Source organism: Botryllus schlosseri, chromosome 14 (genome assembly GCF_051294905.1).
Source record: "Botryllus schlosseri isolate E-star chromosome 14, Bs_hap1, whole genome shotgun sequence".
NCBI classification, from domain to species: Eukaryota; Metazoa; Chordata; class Ascidiacea; order Stolidobranchia; family Styelidae; genus Botryllus; species Botryllus schlosseri.
The window spans coordinates 17,593,670-17,617,240 of NC_137249.1; the positions used below are offsets into that span (position 1 = coordinate 17,593,670).

The 23,571-nt window shown below is 39.5% G+C and overlaps 1 protein-coding gene across 1 annotated transcript in view; it reads left to right on the top strand.

The window, feature by feature from the left end:
- The first annotated feature begins 765 nt into the window (after window positions 1–765).
- The window catches only part of LOC145456025 (uncharacterized), a 41,568-nt gene continuing 18,762 nt past the window's right edge, over window positions 766–23,571 (top strand). The window contains exons 1-8 of the mRNA XM_080334056.1: window positions 766–1,060; window positions 12,581–12,651; window positions 12,713–12,878; window positions 18,263–18,461; window positions 18,537–18,694; window positions 18,764–18,816; window positions 20,882–21,014; window positions 22,914–23,094. Of these exons, the coding sequence (XP_080190182.1) occupies window positions 970–1,060; window positions 12,581–12,651; window positions 12,713–12,878; window positions 18,263–18,461; window positions 18,537–18,694; window positions 18,764–18,816; window positions 20,882–21,014; window positions 22,914–23,094 (1,052 nt within the window). The 5' untranslated portion in view covers window positions 766–969. The remainder of the gene's footprint in view (window positions 1,061–12,580; window positions 12,652–12,712; window positions 12,879–18,262; window positions 18,462–18,536; window positions 18,695–18,763; window positions 18,817–20,881; window positions 21,015–22,913; window positions 23,095–23,571) is intronic.

Consider the following 23,571-nt stretch of genomic DNA (forward strand, 5'->3'; position numbering starts at 1 on the left):
ATATCAATTTCGTTGAGGTCAAACATTGATAGTATTTGTTAGTGTGGGTGCGGGCCATGCTCACGGCACAGAGTCACTAAATATTCACAAATGGAAAGCTGAACATTTCGAGCCAATTTTCTAACAAAGCAAATACTATTTTTGAAAGGGACAAGGTGCCCGCTCGTATAATGCTGAATTTCCTTTCATGCTGCCAGCGCCATGGAGAGAGTGGTCCGAAGTTTAAATAAAATAATTTCAACCATATAGATGTTATAATGACGTGAAACATTGAAAAGCGTTCACTGTGCAGAACCTACCAAGGTTCGTTTGCGGATGCGAACCTCCAAATTCTAAGGCTCACATCCCGAACGCGACACGTGAACTTCACTTTCCCGCCATCACTAATAAATAGTATCTCCATAGTGAAATGAACCCGGATATTTTCGACGGTTACACTCGTCAGAGGTAATCTTTAGCAACTACAGTAAAAAATTGGAATTAAAATTGTATATCAACAATCTTAATGCAAAATATGACGTCACCGACATCAAATTTCGAATGATCGGGGCGAAGAGAGCCTTGCATCTCAAACTTAACATGTACCTTCTCATCTATGAGAACATGTTGTTTTGGTAGTTATTTTCTATAGTTCAAATCTCGTCATGATCATTCATAATTTCATCACATCGGTGCGAATTTTTGACTCCATATATACGAAATTCCCGTAGCGAACGGGAGGCAATGGTTTACAGGCTTTGTTTCGTAGTTAACAGATGGTATGATAGTGATAGACTAACATGCTATTTTAAATGCTGCAACGTTGGCGAAGTGTAAAAATTCTGAGCAACCCGTCAAACCGCACAGCAGTATAAATTTGAACGCAGAAGTGAGAAGATATCATTGATAGACTATACCGTCAGGTCGACACGATTTCATATTGTACTTATTCGTGACATGAGACGGATTGCATCGTAAGAGCTGACTCGGATGCTGCTGTCAGCCTACCTATTCATTCTGCAAATATTTCTTCAAGGATGGAGCGTTCAATCGAGCAGGCAGACCGCGACTGGAGTGTTGCGTGAGTCGGAGCATTTTATTTTCAATGAGATATGACCAATGACTATCTACCACCTCCAGTTTATAAATAGCAAGCCAGTGTAATACCACTTGACTATTGATGACCCGTTTTAGTCATTAGTAGGGCAAGTTTTTGCAACTTTTGCAACTTTTTTTACAGCTTCCGGCAGCTTCCTAAATACTCACATGTTATGTAGTGTGGTGTTTCAAGCTGTTTGGAGGAATCTTATACCGCAACTTTTTGCAACTATTATCCGTTTTTTTCATGCAACTTTCTGGAAGTTTTTCGATAGTTGAAGAAACTTTTTGCAATTTTTTTCGATTTCTCATGAAACTTTTGGCAATTTTCATTTGCATTTTCATGCAACTGACTTTTTACTTGAAATATTTGGCACCATATGTAAATAGTTCGCTTGATTATGTCACTGTCATTTGAATTTAAGGTCCTTTCTGATTTGACGTACATTCTGGCTAGCCGCCAAAAATTATATTATCACCGGTTCAATTATTTCAGGCTATTGAATTCAGTCGCCGACATTGACTTTTGCTACAGTACCTTGGATAACGATCGATTCGAGTATCTCATACCCTAATAATTTCAATTCCATAAATGCAACTTTTTAGTGCAACTTTTGTGAAAAATAAGTGCAACTTTCCACGGATTTGACTGCAACAAAAACTTGCCCTAGTCATTAGTCATCTTTTATTGAATCAATTGGCAAAATGACAGTGGACTGGGCGAAAGTGACGACCTTCTTTCCATCCCAAAAACGATAAATTTTGCTCTAAAAGTTGACTGAGAAATAAAGAACTCAAGTCGTTAAGCTAAGCACTATTACATAAAAATTTGAAATCAATTGCAGTACTACTAAAGTTACTGTGCTGCATTTTCTGGCAGTCAACCATTCATTGAAATTTCAACGATTCAAAAGAACCACAAGACTGCGATTTATTGAAACTATGGTACGAACTGTCTCTCCTTAAGAACGACTTGGCAATAATGGAGAAAGAAGAGTAAGGAGATATATGTTGTTCGCTAGAAGCACAGAGGTTCTGCGTATATTGCTGGTGACACACTCTGTTGCTTCATACTGGCAATTGATGTTGTCTACTAGGAATGGTGCGAACCTCTAAAAGGTTCAGGTTCCTGTGAACGCGAACCTGTTTGAAAGGTTATGTGTGAACGCAAACGTGAACATATGACGTCACGCGACGTCATATTGCTAATTCCAACCCTACATTTCAGTGTACACGACTTGCAAGGGAATATCAGCTTATGGCTTAACGGTTTAGGCCAGCCCGGACAACGTATTCGGCATCTGACTATTGTCGATATTGAGCAGAGTGTGAAACTTACTTACTCACTTACTTACTTATAGAGTACATAGAGTGGTCCGAAGTTGAAGTCCGAAGTTCAACCAAAAATGTTATTATGACGTGAAATTGTAATATATTAATAAGGTTCACAATGCAGAGCCTACCAAGGTTCGATTGTGAACGTTAACCTCTAAATTACCAAGGTTCACACGCAGAACGCGAACGTGAATCTCACCTTCACGCCACCCATATTGTCTACATCGCAGTTGTTTATCCTGCGGTCTTTGATATAAGACCCAATGTCTATCGCGAACTTATGTCAGATTCAGATTTGAGATATCGGCGTGAGCCAAGGCCTCCTAAGTAGGCCATGCGTGAGCTTATGCATAATGCAAGGTCTCTCTATTTCTGAGAGGTAGTCACACTTTCGCTCGGTCTACCAACGCCACAATTTTGACAAAATGTTGACTTTTTGACATGTTAAAAATTAATCGCCGTAGTCATCAGCTTCCCTAATTTCGCGGTCACGCTACTGAGAAGTTTGGCTGTCGACGAGCGTGTGATGGGTAACGAAATCAAAGTGTCGCAGCCAAAAACAGTGGAGGGGCTTAACATATTTGATGGTTTCAGGGAATTACAAATTGTTTGTTTTAAGCAAGGCCGTAGTCGTACTTTGTTAGTCCCTCAGGCACCCAATTCTTCAACCGGGAATTTCGCCACTACCCCGTGTACATACAATTCACAGATACTCACATTACTTTCCGTTGCGAATTAAGTCCGGTATGACGCGAACGAACCGGATGAGGTACAGGCGAACGCAAGAGTCATATTGATATCGGTTTACAATGCACCAAAATTGCCCATATGTATGCTATGAAAAGTCAATGTGAATTTATTTTTTAGTCACGTGGGGTGTGAAAATTTTTCAAAGTTATTGAATGACTTCGGTCAATAAAATTGTTTCTTGTACATATCGCGTATACGTGATCGGATTTACCGGCCGAAGAAAGTGTTGTTTTCATAAATTTAGGGCACATACTGTAAAGATTGTTGCATCGCAAAAAATATTGGATTCGTTCTCACGTACCAGACCTAGCTAGAAGACATATTTATCTGGTGAGACGCGTGCGTTACCAAATCTACATTTCTTCACGAGGTGCAATATTTTCCTCTGCCAGTCGAAATTGTACCGATGGGATAAGATTGTAGGGACAGGGCTAGTTCGTGCCTACCATTTGGACGCCAGGACATATCAATGTCGAAGGTTTCGGCCAAAATGCGTCTGGTATTTTTGACCAAAGTGTCGCGGTCGGTCTGTCTGGAAGCGTATATAGCAAAGACGCATATTCGCCGACACGTTATCTGTCTTCGTGTGTCCTGGCGTGAAGATGGTTAGCGCATAAATGCCGGTGCTTATGATTATTATAATAGTCCTGTATGCAGTCGCAGGCTGCACATATTAAAACTGAAGCTTCTCAACAGCAACCATAAGTGATACAAGTAATATAACGTTATCCAATTATTTTGAGTACGGTTGGACTCAATTCTGTGAATTAAGTGTATATATATATATTTTTTATTTCCAGGAGGGGGTAGCCTACAGAGATGAGCATGGATTAGGATTAGGATTTGAAAAAACAGGATTTGTGAAATTTTGTCGGATTTGGATGGGATTAGGATGAGAGATTTTTTTCTGAACGGATTAGGATTTGGATTGGATTTACCTATTTTCTGGGAGATTGATGTATCGTGTGGCGGATGGCGACAAACTTTATTCAGATCAGTTATAAATGCACTTATGGTTACTAGATTATCTTGAATCAAGGCAATCGTTGGTTGTGAAAGAAAATTTTCCAATCCCTCCCTTGCATAAACTAGCATTTTCCCTGAATTTACAGTTGGAATCGGATTAGGATTGGACATGGACTTGAAAAAGTTATGGATTAGGATTTGGATTTGACGATTCGGATTTGGATTGGATTAGGATATGGAAATTCCAAATCCGCTCATCTCTGGTAGCCTACCGATAATAAAATCAAGAAATATGTTGACAATAATTCGCGCGATGGCGAAGAAAATATTCTGTAGGCCTACGTTATGTTTATTTACGACGAATTACGAACAATTTGTTCGAATGCAAGTTCGCAATAAATTACGTAAGCGATAGTAACTAATTTCGAAAATTACCACGAAATTTACTCGCCTTTGATTTATAAGTAATCAGATCGTACTGTCTTCTTGCTGAGATAGTGTTGCTTAGGTATCAAAATGGCGTGGCGATGCCTTTTAGAGAAGCGAAATGTGGGATGTAGCATTTTTCTCGATCTAAAAGAAGTGTTTGACTGCGTAGATCATAAAATTCTCATCTCGAAATTGGCGCGTTACGGACTTCGGGGCCCACAACTTCAGCTCATGAAAAGTTACCTCACTTATCGCCAACAAATGGTTGCGATCTCAAACACTTTGTCCTCTTCTCACCTGGTGACCTGTGGTGTGCCCCAAGGCTCAGTACTTGGACCGGTTCTCTTCACCTTATATGTCAAAGACATTTTTGAAACCTCCTCATTGAACACCACACTGTTCGCTGATGATACTCACCTCCTCTCTTCCGCATCTTCGACGGCAGAGCTGGATGCCCTGACTGGTGACCAAATGCCTAAAGTCCATGAGTGGACGGCCCAGAACAACCTTTGCATAAACGAGAGAATCGGCGTCCTAAACATAGAAGATAAGCGGAAACTAGAAATCGCCAAGTTTATGTATCAGTTTCACTGCGGTCGTTGCCCCGAATATTTCAATGACTTCTTTACCTCTGAATCAAGAGGGCACAAGTACAACACACGCGCGTCCACGTCGTCCAAATATCATAAGATCGACCGAAAAGATCATCGCTCTATCAAATATGCCGGACCTGATGTGTGGAACAGTATCCCGCCGGCCATCCAGCAGTCGACGAGCATGTCCACATTCAAGTCGATATACAAGCAATTACTACCAAATTAATACAGTCCATCCTCAAGATTACCGGACCACGACTGACCTATCGATATCGCTTCCCATGACATGCCGCCCTATTTCTTGTCGCTTCCTTTTTCTATACTATCTTTCTAACTTTGTGTGCATGCCTCCTCTTTACATCGCCTAGGCCAAGGTGGGTGTCTGATTCCATAGACAACTCCTAGTCGCTTCGACATCTTCCTTTCTTTTCATTGTATCGCATTTTTTGTGGTGTATTGAACTGATAAAATTGCTAATACACCAATGATGATGAATGATGATGATTTAAGAGGATGGATCAGAATGGTCAGTGATTACTGCTCACAGTTTTTGAGCCTGCGATTTATTTACCCATTTTCGACGATGTTGCGATTAACCGAATTATATGCGCCATATCTAAAGTTGCGAATGTTTTCTAAATCGTCATTACTTTCGTGCTGTCCTAATTGTTACTTCTCCATTTAGTGTTGATGTCGCCCGTTACACATATTATGAGTATAGCCTCCATTTCCTATGATAAGACCTGTTACGGGATCTTCCCAGTGACGCAGCAGCCACTTGGCGGTTCTGGCTCTGCGCCAAGGGCGGCTGACTACAAGGGGGTGGTAAATGAGGCTGCACCATGCATAGGGCACGGAGGGCTGCATGACATATCACGAACTAATTTGTTACGATCACGATTTGGTTCCGCAGACACCGAAAACTGTGGAAGATGAAACAGTACTGGGCATCTAAGCGTTCAATTGTAAATGTTTAAGTTATTATGAATTGTAAACGGGTAAATTAAAGGTTTTTGTTTAATTTATGCCTGTGTTAATTTTAACTCTACACCTATTTGAATCTAAACCAGCGCTTCCCAACGTGGGCGATATCGCCCCCCAGGGGGCGATTTGGCGGTCTAGGGGGGCTAAAATAACGAAGAGGGTGATAGGGGGCGAAAACTGACGAAGGGGGCGATAGGGGGCGTTAGGGGGGTTAAAACGGCTATATTGGAGTCAGGGCCATAACTGCCGCACCCCAAACCCCCAATTGGGGGCCGAACTCGAAGGGGGCCCAAAATTATTTCGTGAATTAAAATAAATTATAGAGTATGTTTTTAGAAATACATGCAACTTAAAAAAAAATTGAGGGGGCTGGGATTTGGTTTATCACCATATCAGGGCCCAAGAGCAACGTTTTTTTGGGGGGGAGGGGGCTGACGGTGCTGTTACGGTCCTGATGGGAGTCAAGTCGGAGAAATGACCTTTTTTTAGCTGTAGAAGTGTAATTTCTAGGTCGAGCCGAAAAGTTGACCTTTTTTATTAGTCAACTCGTCGACGATCCCGGATTGTATGCCCATTTTTTGGTTCCCAATATTTTGGGAGCGATGATCGGCGTGGAGCTTCAAAAGGGGGCGATGAGTTGAAAAAGGTTGGGAACCATTGATCTAAATCATTTTATGCTTGTGTCTGAAACTTTATCTTACTATCGGTGTTTCAATTGCGAGCGGTGAGTGGAGTTTCTCAATGCTCAAAATGAAAAAGCCGTATTTACGTTCTACCATGAATGGTGATTTGCTATCAGCTCTAGCGATTCTTTCCATAGTAACAGATTACATTCAAAAAGCAATATAGAACTTATGAAACTTCAGTAAATATTTTTGACAATATTACTTGAATATTACATTACTTGCTGCAGTCTAGTTAGGGCGGCATTTTCAACGAAAGCCCATAGGTGGCTGCATATGCTCCACGTCACTGGGTCTGCCTAAATCCCTCCCGATCTACTGGGAATGTATTCGCGAACTTCTGATTGATGTGATGGCCACTATACAGCACTGGCGTAGCAGCATGCCTGGCTCTCGCTTAAAATGCCCCCCTAAGTAGACCGCAGCAAATTTCGACATAGATTCATGTCCAAGCAATCTTTTCAATAAAAATAATTACAAATAATATGCCGCGTCTCAGCCTCACCGTCTCAACGTTAATAAGGACAAAAATAATAAAGACAAGAAATAGCAAACGAAAGTATTGTGCAAATAGAATATCAATAGCCGCCTCAAAGCAAAATCAGCGATACTATCCTCAGATCCAAGTTTTTGAACGTATTAGTCTCTTTCTATAGACAGAATGGATAGAGCTGATAGCCGATCATCATTCATGGTCGAACGTAAATAAGACTTAATCAGTTTGAGCTTTGAGAAGCTCCTCACACAGCTCGCAATTGAAACTCCAATGGTCAGATAAAGTTTCAGGCACGAGCATAAATATGCAGTTGCACTACGATCAAACGTGGTTTCACTGCTCCGCACCAGCCTCTTATAACCCACTTAAAATCTCAAGTTGAACAACATCATATGATCATATCTTAATTTGTGTACGTCCTAGAGGCCTCATATTGGTTTTTACGAAAAACTAGCAAATCTTCTGATATATATCGAAGGTATAAGGCATGACAATTTTCATGGCTAACTCCAAAAAGTCCACCTCGTCGTCATAAATGCTTCTAAAAGCGCTGGTGAAAAATTGTGACTTTCGCTTTGCAGCAGCGCGTGCGAATTCAGAAATCCAAACATATCATTTAAGTGATGTATGCCGGTAAACCTAGTGTCAGCTTCAAGTTTAAATCTGTCCAAAGCTTGAAACATGCATCGTCTAATTTCTTCAACAACACTGAGGCCAGCATCTTGTGATTGTTCGGCAGGCATTCTCCTTTTTCTGCGAACTCTCCGAACAATCGACCTTGACGGCTATTTCGGAGTGGTTCCCTTGTCATGTTAACATATTGATTCGTATTTTCGGAATCAGCGCGACACTAGCTTTCGATTAAGACCTGTTTGATTAAATTTTAGCTCACGGGACGCCAGCTATAGGACTACCAATTACCCTTATTTTAGCCGGCTGTGTACACTGTGCCGAGCGAGATAGTGTAATGGTGATGCGCCGGCTTCTTGATCGGTAGGTCGTGGGTTCGATCCCCGGCCGGGTCAGACCAGAGACTCGAAAACTGGTATCAGCGGCTACCCCGCTACACGCTCAGCATATCACGCAGGAGAAAAAAACGGGGGTGCAGACTGGATGACCTTCCTATAAAGTTCGTATCGCATCTCCGTCGTCAAAGCATCTTGATGGTGCAGGCGAAAAATAATACCATATGTCTCCCTCTCTCTCTCACTGTGCAACCTCATATTGCTGCCTCTTGGAGCCTGCCGCCCCTGGCGCAGAGCCAGAACCGCCAAGTGGCTGCTACGCCACTGCTATACAGTACGTGTTTTAGTTTTGCTATATGCCACCAGTGTACTGGTGATATTCTTCGTACCTTTACGATGACAAGCTCATAGGCAGTGGTGGCCATACGATTGGGGGGGCTCTAGGCGAAACTTCCGGGGGGCCCCTTATCTACATTATCGCTACTTCTGGGGGGCTACGCCCCCCAGACCCCCCTACTAACACTGAGCGAAGCTTTTATTGTTGTACACCTCGTGTGCACTGTTCCGGTAGTACATTGTCTGTGCTTCATGATAAAACTTTAACCATATTAAATAATTATAATGCCATGCCAAAGTACAATAAACTACTTGTCATATTTGAAAACAAGTGACTCAAGTGAACTGTAGCGCGTGTCGAGACCCACCTATTTAGAAGAATTATGGGATGTAGCATGACATAATAGTATACCAAGGCAACTGCACGTCAAATAGACCATATAAAAATAAATCCAGAAAGCTGTCAGCAGACATTAGTAATAAGCCAGCACACCATGTCAAGGTTTCAGCCAGGTGCTGGATTGGGCCTTGGGCCTATCTTTTGTCTACGAAGAAGATTTTGTTGCATGATTAGGCATACAAGCAAAATGTGCGGCAACGTGGTACAACATCAGTAATACCACAGGAACACATCAGCACTGGTATAACCTGTGAAGAGCTAGTTCCACGATCAGTAAGAATATAGCTTTCAATACAACATCCATTGTAATATAATATTTCTTGCACTCGAATAATTTTCGGGTGCCACTTTTCAAGAGTTAACGGCACACCAAAGGGATTTGAACAGATTTAGAAGCAAAACCAAAAAGGTAAAGTATGATGCAACAATCAAAATAACAAACCATGATATTCGCATTGTAACAATGGCAACAACAACAAACTTTGAAGTATACGGACATACGGTACTATAGTAGCAGCGCAATTTGTAAATAAACAGTCACACACACGAAACAACACGCACTAATGAGAAATTTGTAAGTTATAGAGAAAATCTTTTTGTCTGTAAGAAAGAACTTGCCTGGTTGGATTAAACCTAAAAAGCCACAAATAACATAGACAAAAGACCACTACAATCAAATACCATATACGTATTTGAAAGCACTGTTACATCATTCAAGTCATAAGGCATTATAGTTGTTGGAAAAACAGCATCATCCTCAATTTGTGCAGAACATTCCTGAGCTGACATAGATGGTTAAAATATTTGTGCAGCAGTTCAAAATTTGCATTGTCATTTCTTTCTGAATCTGAACCACTTCCTTTTCTGAGATCCTGACTTACATTTGGCATGTACTCGCGGCATTGTAGCAGATACTTGACTAGAGTAATTAGGAGATACTGATGTTACAAATTACAACATAACTTTTAAATGAGTGATACCAAACTCATCGTAGCTAATGAAATGTACGGTTGTCAGCTGACGAGTGCGCCTTACTTAATACGCTGTTTACCGAGTCATATTTATATTGAACTGGTAGCCCATATGAAGAATGTAATGGTCAAAATTGTCTTATGCAACACCTTATCTTAGGGCAAATCTTGGTTGCAGTCAAATCCGTGGAAAGTTGCATTTATTTTTCACTAAATTTACACTAAAAAGGTACATTTATGGATAAGTTCCTTGAAATTATTACGGTATGAGATACTCAAATCAATGCATATCCAAGGCACTGTCGCAAAACTCAGTGTTAGCGTATTCGACAAAATCAATGGCCTGAAAAAATTGACCCAGTGGTAATATAATTTACGTTGGTCTAGCCTGAATGTACGTCAAATCTGAAATGACCTCAAATTCAAACGACAGTGAAATAATCAAGCGATCTGTTTACATACAGTACCAAATATTTCCAGTAAAAATGCTTGAAAAAATGAAGAAAAGTTGCAATATAAGATTCTTGCAAACAGCTTGAAACACCATACTACATAACTTTTGAGTATTTAGGAAGCTGCCAGACAAGAAATGAACAAATCATGACAACCCTAAGAATGGATTTCCATTCAGAAAAGGCCTAATTCACAACTAATATGTTGAGTCATGAGAATGGCACAGTAAACAACAATATATAGGCTATAATAGCCTATATGCTTTCATTGGCTTTTAAAATGACTATTTCCTTTGGTATTTTGGATATTCAGGCTCAGTGTGGAAACGCTTCATCAGAAATTAACATATCATATGAAAGCTGGCATTATAGAAATTAAACATGGACCGGCAACGACCGATTTTGCAGCTTCGTTCCGCTTCGCTGAGGCTGGAGTGGAGAATTGTTTTGCGCAAGCGACTGTAGGATTTCTAGCAATCCAAAAGTTATCTTCTCGAGAGCAGAAATTACTGAATCTGGTCTTGATCGAAAGCTAGTGTTGCACCGATTCCGAAAATATAAATTAAAATATTCATCAGTCACTGATCCACCTAGAATCTATCCTCCAAGTCTGAAATATCGGCATTGTTCAGAACAATTGGGTGACCGCAACATAATGGCCATAACAATGACCCGTTGCGACTCTCCGATTGTTCGAACAATGCCGATATTTCAGACTTGGAGGACAGATTCTAGGTGGATCAGTGCCTGGTCATTGTTTTAATTTATATTTTCGGAATCGGTGCTACAGTAGCTTTCGATCAAGACCAGATTCAGTAATTTCTGCGCTCGGGAAGATAGCTTTTGGATTGCCAGAAATCCTACAGTCACTTACGCAAAACAATTCTCCACTCCAGTCCCGGCGAAGCTGCAAAATCGGTCGTTGCCGTTCCATGTTTAATTTCTATACTGGCATCAAGAGCTAGCAAGTAGAATCTCACACAAACATATACTGGAAAAGTTTGATGCACTGAAATATACACTGCTGCCACTAGGAAGTATATATTCAGTAATAATTCATTCCATGTTATGATATGACCTCGTTGACATAAAATCGAAGTAAGCTCTTTAAACAAGCACAGAAATTCAATTATCGAACACCGTTTATAGTACCATATTCTACATCGGTAGGCTTACATGTATTTTCACGGTTATTCGCAAAATGATAACTAAAATTCGCATAAATGTGGGAGGCGGGCCCTCATAAAATCAAAGTAAGCTCTTTTAGCGGATGCAGAAATTTAATGATCGACTACTGTTTAAGGTACCAGATGCTACATGGGTACATATATTTTCACGGTTATTCGTAAAATGCTAACCAAAAATCGCATAAATGAAGAAGGAAGGCCCTCCTCGTAAAATCAAAGTAAGCCATTTTAGCGGGTGCAGAAATTCAATGATTGATTACTGTTTACGGTATTATATTCTACATGGGTACATGTATTTTCGCAGTTATTTGCAAATTGATAACATTCACGTAAATGTAGGAGGGGGGCCCTTTACCTAATGGCAAAATGGATAGAGATCATAAAATCGAAGTGAGCTCTTGCACCAATTGCAGAAATTTAATGATCGACAACTGCTTACGGTACCATAATCTACATTGGTGCATGGATTTTTGTGGTTATTCGTAAAATGATAACTAAAAAATGTCGATTGATAATTGACCCCTCTTTCACGGTACAATACCAAGATTCTTTATGGATAAAAGGATTCCGCGGTTATTCGGAAAATGGTAATACTTAAAAAAAAAGCGCGTAACCCGGAGAAATAGTTTTAAAAAGCGCGTAAACTGAGGAGGGGGGCCCTCGAAAGCGCGTAAATCAACCAAGGGGGGCCCTAGGCGACCGCCTACCTCGCCTACCCCAAAAGCCACCACTGCTCATAGGCAAAACACATCACTATCACAACACACTCTCACGCAATCTCCTTGATTTCACGACACATTACGTCTAGTCATTGAGTTGGGTGTCTGATCTGTGAGGATATTTTATAGAGCACCCGTTTTGTAAAAATCATAGAGCTTATTGGTATAGCTACTATTGATTACCACCTTTTCGCGTTACCTCGCTGAACCGTGAAATGTATATTGAAATTCCAGCCAACGGCGAAATAAGGAGATGCGTCACCAACGCACAGTGTCGATACAGAGCTAAATGTAATGACAATGGGGTGAGTAATTTCGTGGCAGTTTAACATGTCGAATTTGTTCCTGAACGCGAAATTTTCGCAGCAATGCGAATGCAGATTCGACTGCCTTCCACCCAATGAATCTACCGTCCACGTATGCGGAACCAATGGAAGAACTTACGACGGCCTATGCTGGTTACGACAGTCTTCCTGCCTGCGACAGAGAAAAATAAGGATCGAGTGCATCGGTAGATGTAAAGATTGCAAAGGTAACGTACGTGTTGATTAGAAGTCACGTTCGCGAATCGGGATTGGCTACGCTTATGATATTATCATTAGGCGGTTATCAGGCATATGCTACCACTGTGAAGCCGCCGGAATATGCTTACGTCATATATACGGTTATGCTGAATCACTATCATGTGAGTGCTTCGCCCGTCAGTATATCAAATATTCAACACGGTAATATATGAATTCATGTTGTAGTATCGCATCAGTATCGTGTTTTAGAGTATTAAGTGGTGATATGAGTAATGTAATAAAATAAGGACGGCAATAATCTCAGTTTAGAAGGGTTTCAAACATTGAGATTCGAATTTCGCACCGACCATACGACCATCACAACATATCACTAGCACTGCGATATCACAATAGCGGCATCACATATCACATCCTTCAATACAAACTATTCCTATCACTCATTAGGGCATCGCAATATATCACTAAGACGCTTATATTTGCACGAAGATATTGTCAGCGAAATACTTTATAATACGCATCCCAAACTACGATTTCACAATAGCGGCAACGCAACCTTCAATACAAACTATTCCTATCACTCATTATGGCATCGCAATATATTACTAAGACGCTTATATTTGCACACGATGTAGATAAAGTATCCTACTATTCTAAAAATGCATTCATTTTATCACATCATTAATGGTATAGTCAGCGAAATACTTTAAAATACGCATCCAAAACTACGATTCCACAATAGCGGCAACGCAACTTTCAATACAAACTATTCCTATCACTCATTAGGGCATCGCAACATATCACTAAGACGCTTATATTTGCACACGATGTAGATAAAGTATCCTACTATTCTAAAAATGCATTCATTTTATCACATCATTAATGGTATAGTCAGCGAAATACTTAAAAATACGCATCCAAAACTACGATTCCACAATAGCGGCAACGCAACTTTCAATACAAACTATTCCTATCACTCATTAGGGCATCGCAACATATCACTAAGACGCTTATATTTGCACACGATGTAGATAAAGTATCCTACTATTCTAAAAATGCATTCATTTTATCACATCATTAAAGGTATAGTCACTAGGGATGGTGTGAACGTGAGGTTCACGTTCGCGTTCTGTGTGTGAACCTCGGAAATTTTGAGGTTCGCGTTCACAACAGAACCTTGGTAGGTTCTGCGCTGTGAACCTTTTTCATATATTACAATTTTCACACTTCATTATAGCATCTTTCGTTCAGATTTATTGCATTTCAACTGCGGGCCAATGTATGCATGGCGATGACAGTATGAAAAATCAACACCAAACGAGCATGCACCTTGACAATCCCAAAACGTTTACTTGCTTTGTTACAAAAGTTTGCTCGAAATATCCAGCTACCGTTTGTGAATATTTGGTGACTCTCTGCTGTGAGCTTGACCCGCAATCAAACAACATCACGAGTGAAATGCGTAGCCAGCGAATGATGCTAATTCAACCAATCAGTGAGATTGATATCGTTTTCTGATGAAAAAAATCTAGCAGGCGTACGGAGTCAATCTTGACTTCATATCTTTACTGTATCATTAAAACCAAATCCGTGCGATTGAGGTGTTGGCTTTTGCTGTATTACTTGTTAATAGCGTAATATCGGTAGCAAGTAGCGAAATCCGTTTTACACTCTGCTTAATAACAATGTAGCAATGTTCAGACGCTGAATACATTGGCCGGTCTGGCCTGGACCGTAAAGGCGTAAGCTTATATTCCCTGGTAAATCCTCGTATTATATCCGTTGATTGCCTCATTTGATACTTTTAGCGACGTTTAAAACGCCAATATGTACTTCAGCATTGTGGCATTATGTGGATGGAGTTGTCGCTAGGTATCGTGTACAGCAGGGGTGGGCAATTATTTTCCTCCGCGGGCCAAATGAGAAGTAGAAAATACGTTGGCGGGCCGAGTGAAAATTTTTAGCTATATTCTCCAGCGTATTTTAATTTCATTTCTAAATTACATTGTTAATATATGCTGCTCAGTGAATGTGTTCAGGTCAGGTAACGATATAGGGACGGTTAATTAAAAAATATATATATTTGCCGTCATGATACGAAATAATGTTAAACATGATACATTTTAACTCTCTTTAAACCCCTATCCACGTTCTTCTATTAAGATTGCAAAACAGAGGTTCTCAAACTTATTTAGGCACGCCTCCTTTTATGATAGTGAAAATTTCGTGCCCCTTATCATAATATCACAAAATTTGAAAAAGTGCAGTCAGAATGCTAGCAATCCCAACGGATAGTTTGATGACGTGGAAGTTTATGGCTGTTATTGAGTTAATTCTGAAATCTCAAAGTCGGACAATTACACAGAGCAATATAACTGTAAGCTGGGGGTAAATCGCGCGAAGCGCGAAAAAAACACATTTAACTTCGGCTTCGCGCTCACTGCTGATGCTTTCGCGCCCCCCCCAGTTCGAGAACCCCTGCCCTGAATTGTATATGCAATAGAGTACGAAGCTTATTTCCTTGGTCGCTGCCTTCCTAGCAGTGTGCACTGTGCAGCTTTAGTAGCCTTGATGTTGAGCGAAGCTTGCAGTTTTTCTGAGCTCTTCCCTCCATTGACCGAGTGTTTCGTGTTTTTTGTCATAAAATAATTAAAATCCCTAATCTCGGCAACATGCTCTGCAAACATTAGAAGGAAGGTCTTACTCCTGACTCCAACAAACAAATATTTAGTGTTTTGTAGTCTAAACCTTCTTTTTAATTTCAGTTTGCTGGTTTCTTTTTTGGCATGCTCGTTAATCAATTATTGGCGATAGATATAACGAGTCATATAGTAATCGCGAGCACTGATTGACTTGTTTTACGAATTAGGGATTTGCCAACGTATATCACGTAACAATTTGAAACACATGCCGTATAATGCGTAATGTGACAATGGCAACAAAGAAGGTTTGGATCAAACTACAGGGAAAGAGTGATTTCTTGTAACTCCAATTGCTACTCGTATTTTGCTATATTGCCTTTTTTTGAAATTTGGATTACGCATGCGAGGTACGTAGGCAGCGTAATCGTGGCACATTAATGAACAGGCTTCAAAGTAAACGAATTTCCTGTTAAGTTGATACAGCCTACGGTTTTATAGTCATTCAAAAATCAAAAAGCATGTTTTATGTCTTGAATTCCAAGCAACCTTTCGCGGGCCGCACAGAATGGCTTCGCGGGCCGCACTTTGCCCAGGTCTGGTGTACAGTGTACTGTGTCACGTTAATAAAGGCGTCATGCCTTTGCACATGCCATGAGGTTCACGTTCGCGTTCACACAGAACCTTTAAAAAAGGTTCGAGTTCACGCGAACCTGAACCTTTCAGAGGTTCACACCATCCCTAATAGTCACCGAAATACTTTAAATACGCATCCAAAATTACGATTTCACAATAGCGGTAGCGCAACCTTCAATACAAACTATTCCTATCACTCATTAGGGCATCGCAACATATCACTAAGACGCTTATATTTGCACACGATGTAGATAAAGTATCCTACTATTCTAAAAATGCATTCATTTTATCACATCATTAAAGGTATAGTCACCGAAATACTTTAAATACGCATCCAAAATTACGATTTCACAATAGCGGTAGCGCAACCTTCAATACAAACTATTCCTATCACTCATTAGGGCATCGCAATATATTACTAAGACGCTTATATTTGCACACGATGTAGATAAAGTATCCTACTATTCTAAAAATGCATTCATTTTATCACATCATTAATGGTATAGTCAGCGAAATACTTTAAAATACGCATCCAAAACTACGATTCCACAATAGCGGCAACGCAACTTTCAATACAAACTATTCCTATCACTCATTAGGGCATCGCAACATATCACTAAGACGCTTATATTTGCACACGATGTAGATAAAGTATCATACTATTCTAAAAATGCATTCATTTTATCACATCATTAATGGTATAGTCAGCGAAATACTTTAAAATACGCATCCAAAACTACGATTCCACAATAGCGGCAACGCAACTTTCAATACAAAGTATTCCTATCACTCATTAGGGCATCGCAACATATCACTAAGACGCTTATATTTGCACACGATGTAGTTAAAGTATCATACTATTCTAAAAATGCATTCATTTTATCACATCATTAATGGAATAGTCAGCGAAATACTTTAAATACGCATCCAAAATTACGATTTCACAATAGCGGCAACGCAACCTTCAATACTCGATTATCCCTAAGGATCGTATCGCTGCAGCCTGTAGTATATTTTTGAATGCATTTTTTACTGAATAAAAACTGTTACTCTCAACACTAGCCTAAACCTAAACCCGAGCCCGAAAACAATAATACCATACAAAGTAATACCAAGTAATAAGTGCCATACAAAGTAATACCAAGTAATAAGTGCTGAATTCACCGAGTGCCGTATAACTACACTTCACTTTATTACTCATGCACTCGAAATATATAATTTTGTTTTGATTTGGTGGATTTCCATTAAAGTATGTAATTACCGTGATGAATATTTGGTACATCGACGAGCGAAACACTGCGTAGACAATGAATCAGCAGATTCGTATTTATGACGTGTTCATATTCCGGCGGCTTCACAGTAGTGCATATGCTTGCACTCCTGTAAGTGATGACTGTAGTGGCTCGACCCGGCGGCTTCAGCCTATTATTTGAGAGGCCGAATCGGCACTGGAAGTTGTTGTCAGGCGTGCCCGGAATATTTCAGCAAATATGCAAATAATTAACATAGAACACGATCATGTTAAACGCAACGTTATTGTAATGTAATCAAGTCTAGCCTGATGACCTGCAAAGACTTTGCCATGCATCATCTGGAATACAGTCTGGATTGGAATTGCCGGATTGCAGGGGCCAGCGTCGGGCAGACTTTCGGATGTTTACCAGCCATGATGGAATGGCATTTGAACTTGACAGTTCACCTGTTAAAACTTGCGTTATCAAATGATATGGTCCAGTCCAAATTCAGTAACTACAAAACAACTTATATAATGTATGCCGTATTCAATCCATCCATGTTATCGTAGTGCTGTTTCTTCGAATGCACGGGAAAAGAACTATTATTATTCACCCCTATTCTCGTAATGTAAAGATAGCGCATGTTGAAAACTCCAAACTATTTCTCATGCTTCAAATATCATGTTTCAATGATGATATAAAGCACGCCATGCAGAATGTGTTATGTATTTCATCTTTCATCTTCAAGCAAGAGTCGGCTATCATAATTACGCTGACGGAGTTGTGATGGACGTATCCGTCAGCTCGGATGTATAAAATTAATGATTGCCAACTAATTTTGCCATCACGATGTACTGCAGTCGTATAATGTGCTTCTGCGAACAGACGATTTGTTACTGGTGGATACGGAATCGCCAAAACGCGGATACCCGGGAGGAAATGTCACGTTGCCCTGCGAGTACACGCCGCCCGGCAAAGAGCAGCGCTATTTCTTGCAAGTGTACTGGTTCAAACGTTTGCCCGACAGGCGCGAGAGCGTTTTCAAAATCGTTCACGTCTTTCAGAAATCTTTCGGAAAATACAGGTGAGGTAACGATTTAGGGGACCAATGTCGAATGGCAATGAAACTAGTAATTCGACTATATCTTGCTAACTGTAGAGATCGTGTAACCGTGTCGCCGAATCGCGGCAATGCGTCACTCACGATATCGAATTTAACAAGCGACGACGCCGGCAGATACTTTTGTGACGTAAGCATTGCTCTGAAACAAAATCGCGCCAAGGTGCAGCTTATAATCGAGAATGGAGCTGATTCGGGTGAGACCATCCTGTCATGCTGAGCTTATCGCTTCAATGTAGTATTGTTAATCAACTTTTGCGTTACAGCCGATGGAGGCGTCGGTAGAGATGTTACAACTGTAAGAGTTACCAGAACAGAGGTGAGTTCCCTACTTTCTCAGGGAGCTACGTTTTTAGAATACTTAAAATTCTGCTTAAACCGTTGTCTCAATCAAAACCACTTTTTTGTATTTTGAACAGTGACATTATTAGTTTTGGGATAAGTTTGGATCACTTACATTACATACATGTTAAATCGTCGTTAGAACCACTTGAAATAGCAATCACAGTAAATGTTGCATATATGATCGAGAAATGAACACATTCGTTGTGTCATTAGTAGGGCAAGTTTTTGTTGCAGTCAAATCCGTGGAAAGTTGCGGTTATTTTTCACAAAAGTTGCAGTAAAAAGTTACATTCATTTTTCACAAAAGTGGCACTAAAAGGATGCATTTCTGGACAGGTTGCTTGAAATTATTAGGGTATGTGATATTCGAATCGATCCGTATGCAAGGCACTGTAGCAAAACTCAGTGTTGGCGACTTCAACAAAATCAATAGCCTGAATGAATTGACCCAGCGAAAATATAATTTGCGGCGGTCTAGCCTGAATGTACGTCAAATGAGTAAGGACCTGAAATTTAAACGACAGTGAAATAATCAAGCAATCTATTTCCATATAGTGCCAAATATTTCCTGTAAAAAGTTAGTTGCATGAAAATTTGGAAAAGGTTGCCAAAAGTTGCTTGAGAAGTCGAAAAAATTGTAAAAAGTTGCATGGACAAATGGATAAAAGTTGCAGAAAGTTCCTCCAAGCAGCTTAAAAAACCATATACATAACTTCTGAGTATTTAGGAAGCTGCCAGAATCTCTTAAAAAAGTTGCAAAAGCTGCAAAATCTTGCCCTAGTCATTAGTCGATTGTGCTAGTCACCAAGATGTAGCTTGGAATTTTGAAAGTAGCCCCCGCCGATTTGCCAACAAGAGTATTCAAACCCCAATTCCAATCCACGTTTCTAAACTACTTACTTAAAATACCACTTAAATACTTTTGAGACCTTCATTTTTACTTCTACCCGAAGCCGTGTTGTCATGTCTTGAAAATCGCCATTCTACTTGTAATTGAGTATCAATTGACGGCGTTCCTGATACTTCTACTTGAGCAGGAGTGGGCAAAATTTTTCTCCGCGGGCAAAATGAGTTCCATAAAATACATTGGCGGGCCGAGTCAAAATCTTTAGCTATATTCTCCAGCATATTAATTTTATTTCTAAATTGAGAGCTAGGTGAAGTACAGGGCCGCACTTTGCTCAGGTCTGTGCTTGAGTATCTACGCTGATCACGTTAATAGTATTTGGTCCTATTCATTGAATCCTTGACTGATAACGACAATGCTGTACTATGTGGTGCGTTGTGGGTGACCAACATAGTGCGGACGAAAATCGTAAATAATTGTCACTTTTTTGACGTGGAATAATTCAAATAAACCTAATAGCATTCACAATAACCTTGTCTCCCATCAGCCGTAGTCAATTAAAATTTGAGCACTATAATTATTACCTAATCAAAGGTCTGATTCAAAAGCGGGTGTAGTAGCAGGCATACATTGCATCAGCCAGTCTGAGTCTGCGACACTGGGGGAAAATGATGCAAGATTGACTTCGTGAATTCTTTCTCTGAACAATCATCATGTTTTCGTAATAATTGTTCGATTATCACGAGGCGCTAATATACTAATACCATCATTACAGACCCACATTTGTAAGTTACTGTAACGGAGATTTTTCTTGTAAGAATTCTTGAAGTATGGGTTGCAAAGAGTCCTCACGGCACCAGAACGATCTGGTAATATGTATGTAATATTTGATGAATTTCGTACAAAAAATGAGACACTTGATGGCATAATCCTGCAGCCTACTTGTTGTATCAAACTTTAACAAAATATTGTTAAGTGTCTTAATTTTCTTTATTTATAACAATTTTCGGTTGCTTTGTGCGGATGAAATTATTTTTGCATAAAAAGTGCGCATGATGCCCAAAAAGGTTGAAAAGCACTGGGCTGGACACCCCCGACATATGGGTTAGGCTTCCACATCGATGCATGAACAAACATTTATATAACTCAATATTATACTATGATCAGGTTGATTGTATTTCTGTTTCTGAAGACTACAGGCGGAGAGGCACTCACAACATCCATACCAACAACTGCAATTGAATCATACTCGAACGCAACAACAGCAGCTGCAGAAACTGGCGAACTCGAAATATCCACCAATACGATTGCTGTCTTGCCCAGAAGTATGTGCTCTTAACAGTTAATGATTTTGAACATTTCCAAGTTTAATTCAATGTTGTCTTAATTGTATAATGTATATGGTATAATTATTATATACTTGAACTTTCTTGTTGAATTTGTGTCAACACCTGCTAGTGTCTATTGCGGGGGATAACTGAGGGATTATATTCTTTCGTGATAGATTTTATAATTTAGTGAATTGGTGGCCGTAAATTCATGTTAGGACGTCATAACTCGCCATGTTTTATATCCGAATATATCCATTAGATTGAATCCCTTTTTTGAGATAACATTCTAAATATGAAGATGTGCGCTCGACTCAACTCGATTTTCTATCATGAATCAGTGATCAACCAATTGATGCAAAACAGTGGTAAGTTATGTCCGTTTCAAAAATACATTCATAAAATGGCGTCGTAATTCCACGATGACCTCACAATTCGTTAAAATTAGGGATGCGTGTAGGTAATAGACTAATAGCCCATGACTTTTTGTACTAGTGTATTAGAACAGCTTCTTGGAGGTACAGAACTTCCATATACAATTGAATAGTATATTCATATTGAAATGAACTCGAATATTTTCTGCTCACACTCGTCAGGGGTAATCATCAGCAACTAGTAGAGAATTCAGAAGAACATCGTATATGAACAATCGTATCACAAAATATGACGTCACCAGCATGAAATGTCGAATACCAGAGAGTTCAATGTACTATTTTTAGATGATAAACGAACTCTTTTTTTGACACTAGTGTATTAGTTAAAAAATTATATTTTCTATCATGAATCAATTTGGAAATGCGGAATTTATATACAGTCAAAAATGCATCCATAAATTGATGTCTGAGCCACAGGATGACATAGCACAGGGGTGGCCAAACTACGGCCCGCAACATCGTTTGTACGGCCCGCGAAAACCTCAAGAAACGTTATAAAATATTTATAAAATGCCTACTAAAAATCAAATTACTGCGGGTGCTTGATTAAACTTTTTCTTTATATATTTCAACATGATAATAAGTTGTGTTCTTACCATACTATTTTTTTTATTTCATTGATGACACGATAGCCCGACATCGAGGCCCATGCATTTTGAAAGGTTTCAATTGCCAAATGTCAAATAAAGTGAAACGTAAATGACTTCATTCGGACCACGAGTGTGATTTTAGATTTGCAGCACGAGCAAGTTTATATCTTTTAGTGCTGTACTTGGAAAAACCCATTCGCGAGTGTGGTAGATAGATTCGTTCTTTGTATGTGTAGAAGTATGTAAGTTTGTAATATTTATATACTGTAGAAGCGTATTTCAAGGTAATATGGTTATGATGCTATCAGCATTGTGTGTCCAGGAGTTAAACAAAAAGTACAATCAGCAAATCTATCAACAGATCTCTGCTCTCAGAGTCAAATTTACATCCAGTTCTAAAAATCGGGTTAACCAACTTTCATCCCTAATTTTGACGACCGCCCTATAAATTTTCGTCAATGTTTCTGAAACGTGTACGTTATCATCAAATCCATGTATGGTTTGTTTCAAATATACAAATACATATAAGGTATTTCCATGTAGTCGGTCACTTTATAATCACATAACAATATCAATTGTGGCCTAATATCCCAATTTTAGATGGTGCGGTCCGTGAATGGATTCAAATGTTGAATGCGGCCCGCGAGCTAAAGATTTTGCCCCCCTGACGTAGCAATTCATTATAATTAGGAATAATTGAGAGCCTCTGGTCTCCATGCTAAACAACAAAACTAATAAATTTCTTTCACAAGTGTAATTGATGCACGATCACATGATCTTACTCTCAGAGCTTCGTCATGATATAACTATATTCTCAAGTGGAATGTCATTTCTCTCATGAACATAACACATAAGCGTGAATAATTTTATAGAAGACCGCAAGGGCAAGCAAGCAAAGATCGTGGGAACGGTGGGTGGGTCAGTGTTGCTGCCATGCGTGTACAAGAAAAAGTATGGCAATTTGCAAGTTCGTTGGCTGAAGAAGAAGGGAAAGAAAACCGAAAAAATTCTCACTCGAGAACCAATATCTATTGAATCTTACGGATCTTTCAGGTAACAAACTAGATTATTCAGAGTTTTGTGAAGGCCTGACTGTAACTCGAGATTATCTGTAGTGTTCATCTAGAATTAGTCCACTATGATTTTATCAATAGCAAAATAGATGCTGAAATGTGATCTTATGGCATCTATCTGTATTTAAAACACCATTTATTGACTGTGAATATGCAATTATGATACCGTATATCTGACTACATTTGTGGGAGTTTCGGTCTCACTATTGAACTGTTGTGCTCTGTTGTTGCGTAATTGAACGAACTGTTACTGATATAGCGATGATGGTATGAAATTATCTCGAGGAAAAGCATAAGTTATAAATTTATTCTTTTACCTAGCTGTGACAAGATAATGTTGATATAGTTTCTCTAACATGGAAATATTTGAAGAGCTTCATTGGCGGTACAGAACTTCAATATATAATTGTATAGCAGCCTATATTCATATTAAAATGAATGCGAATATTTTCGGCTG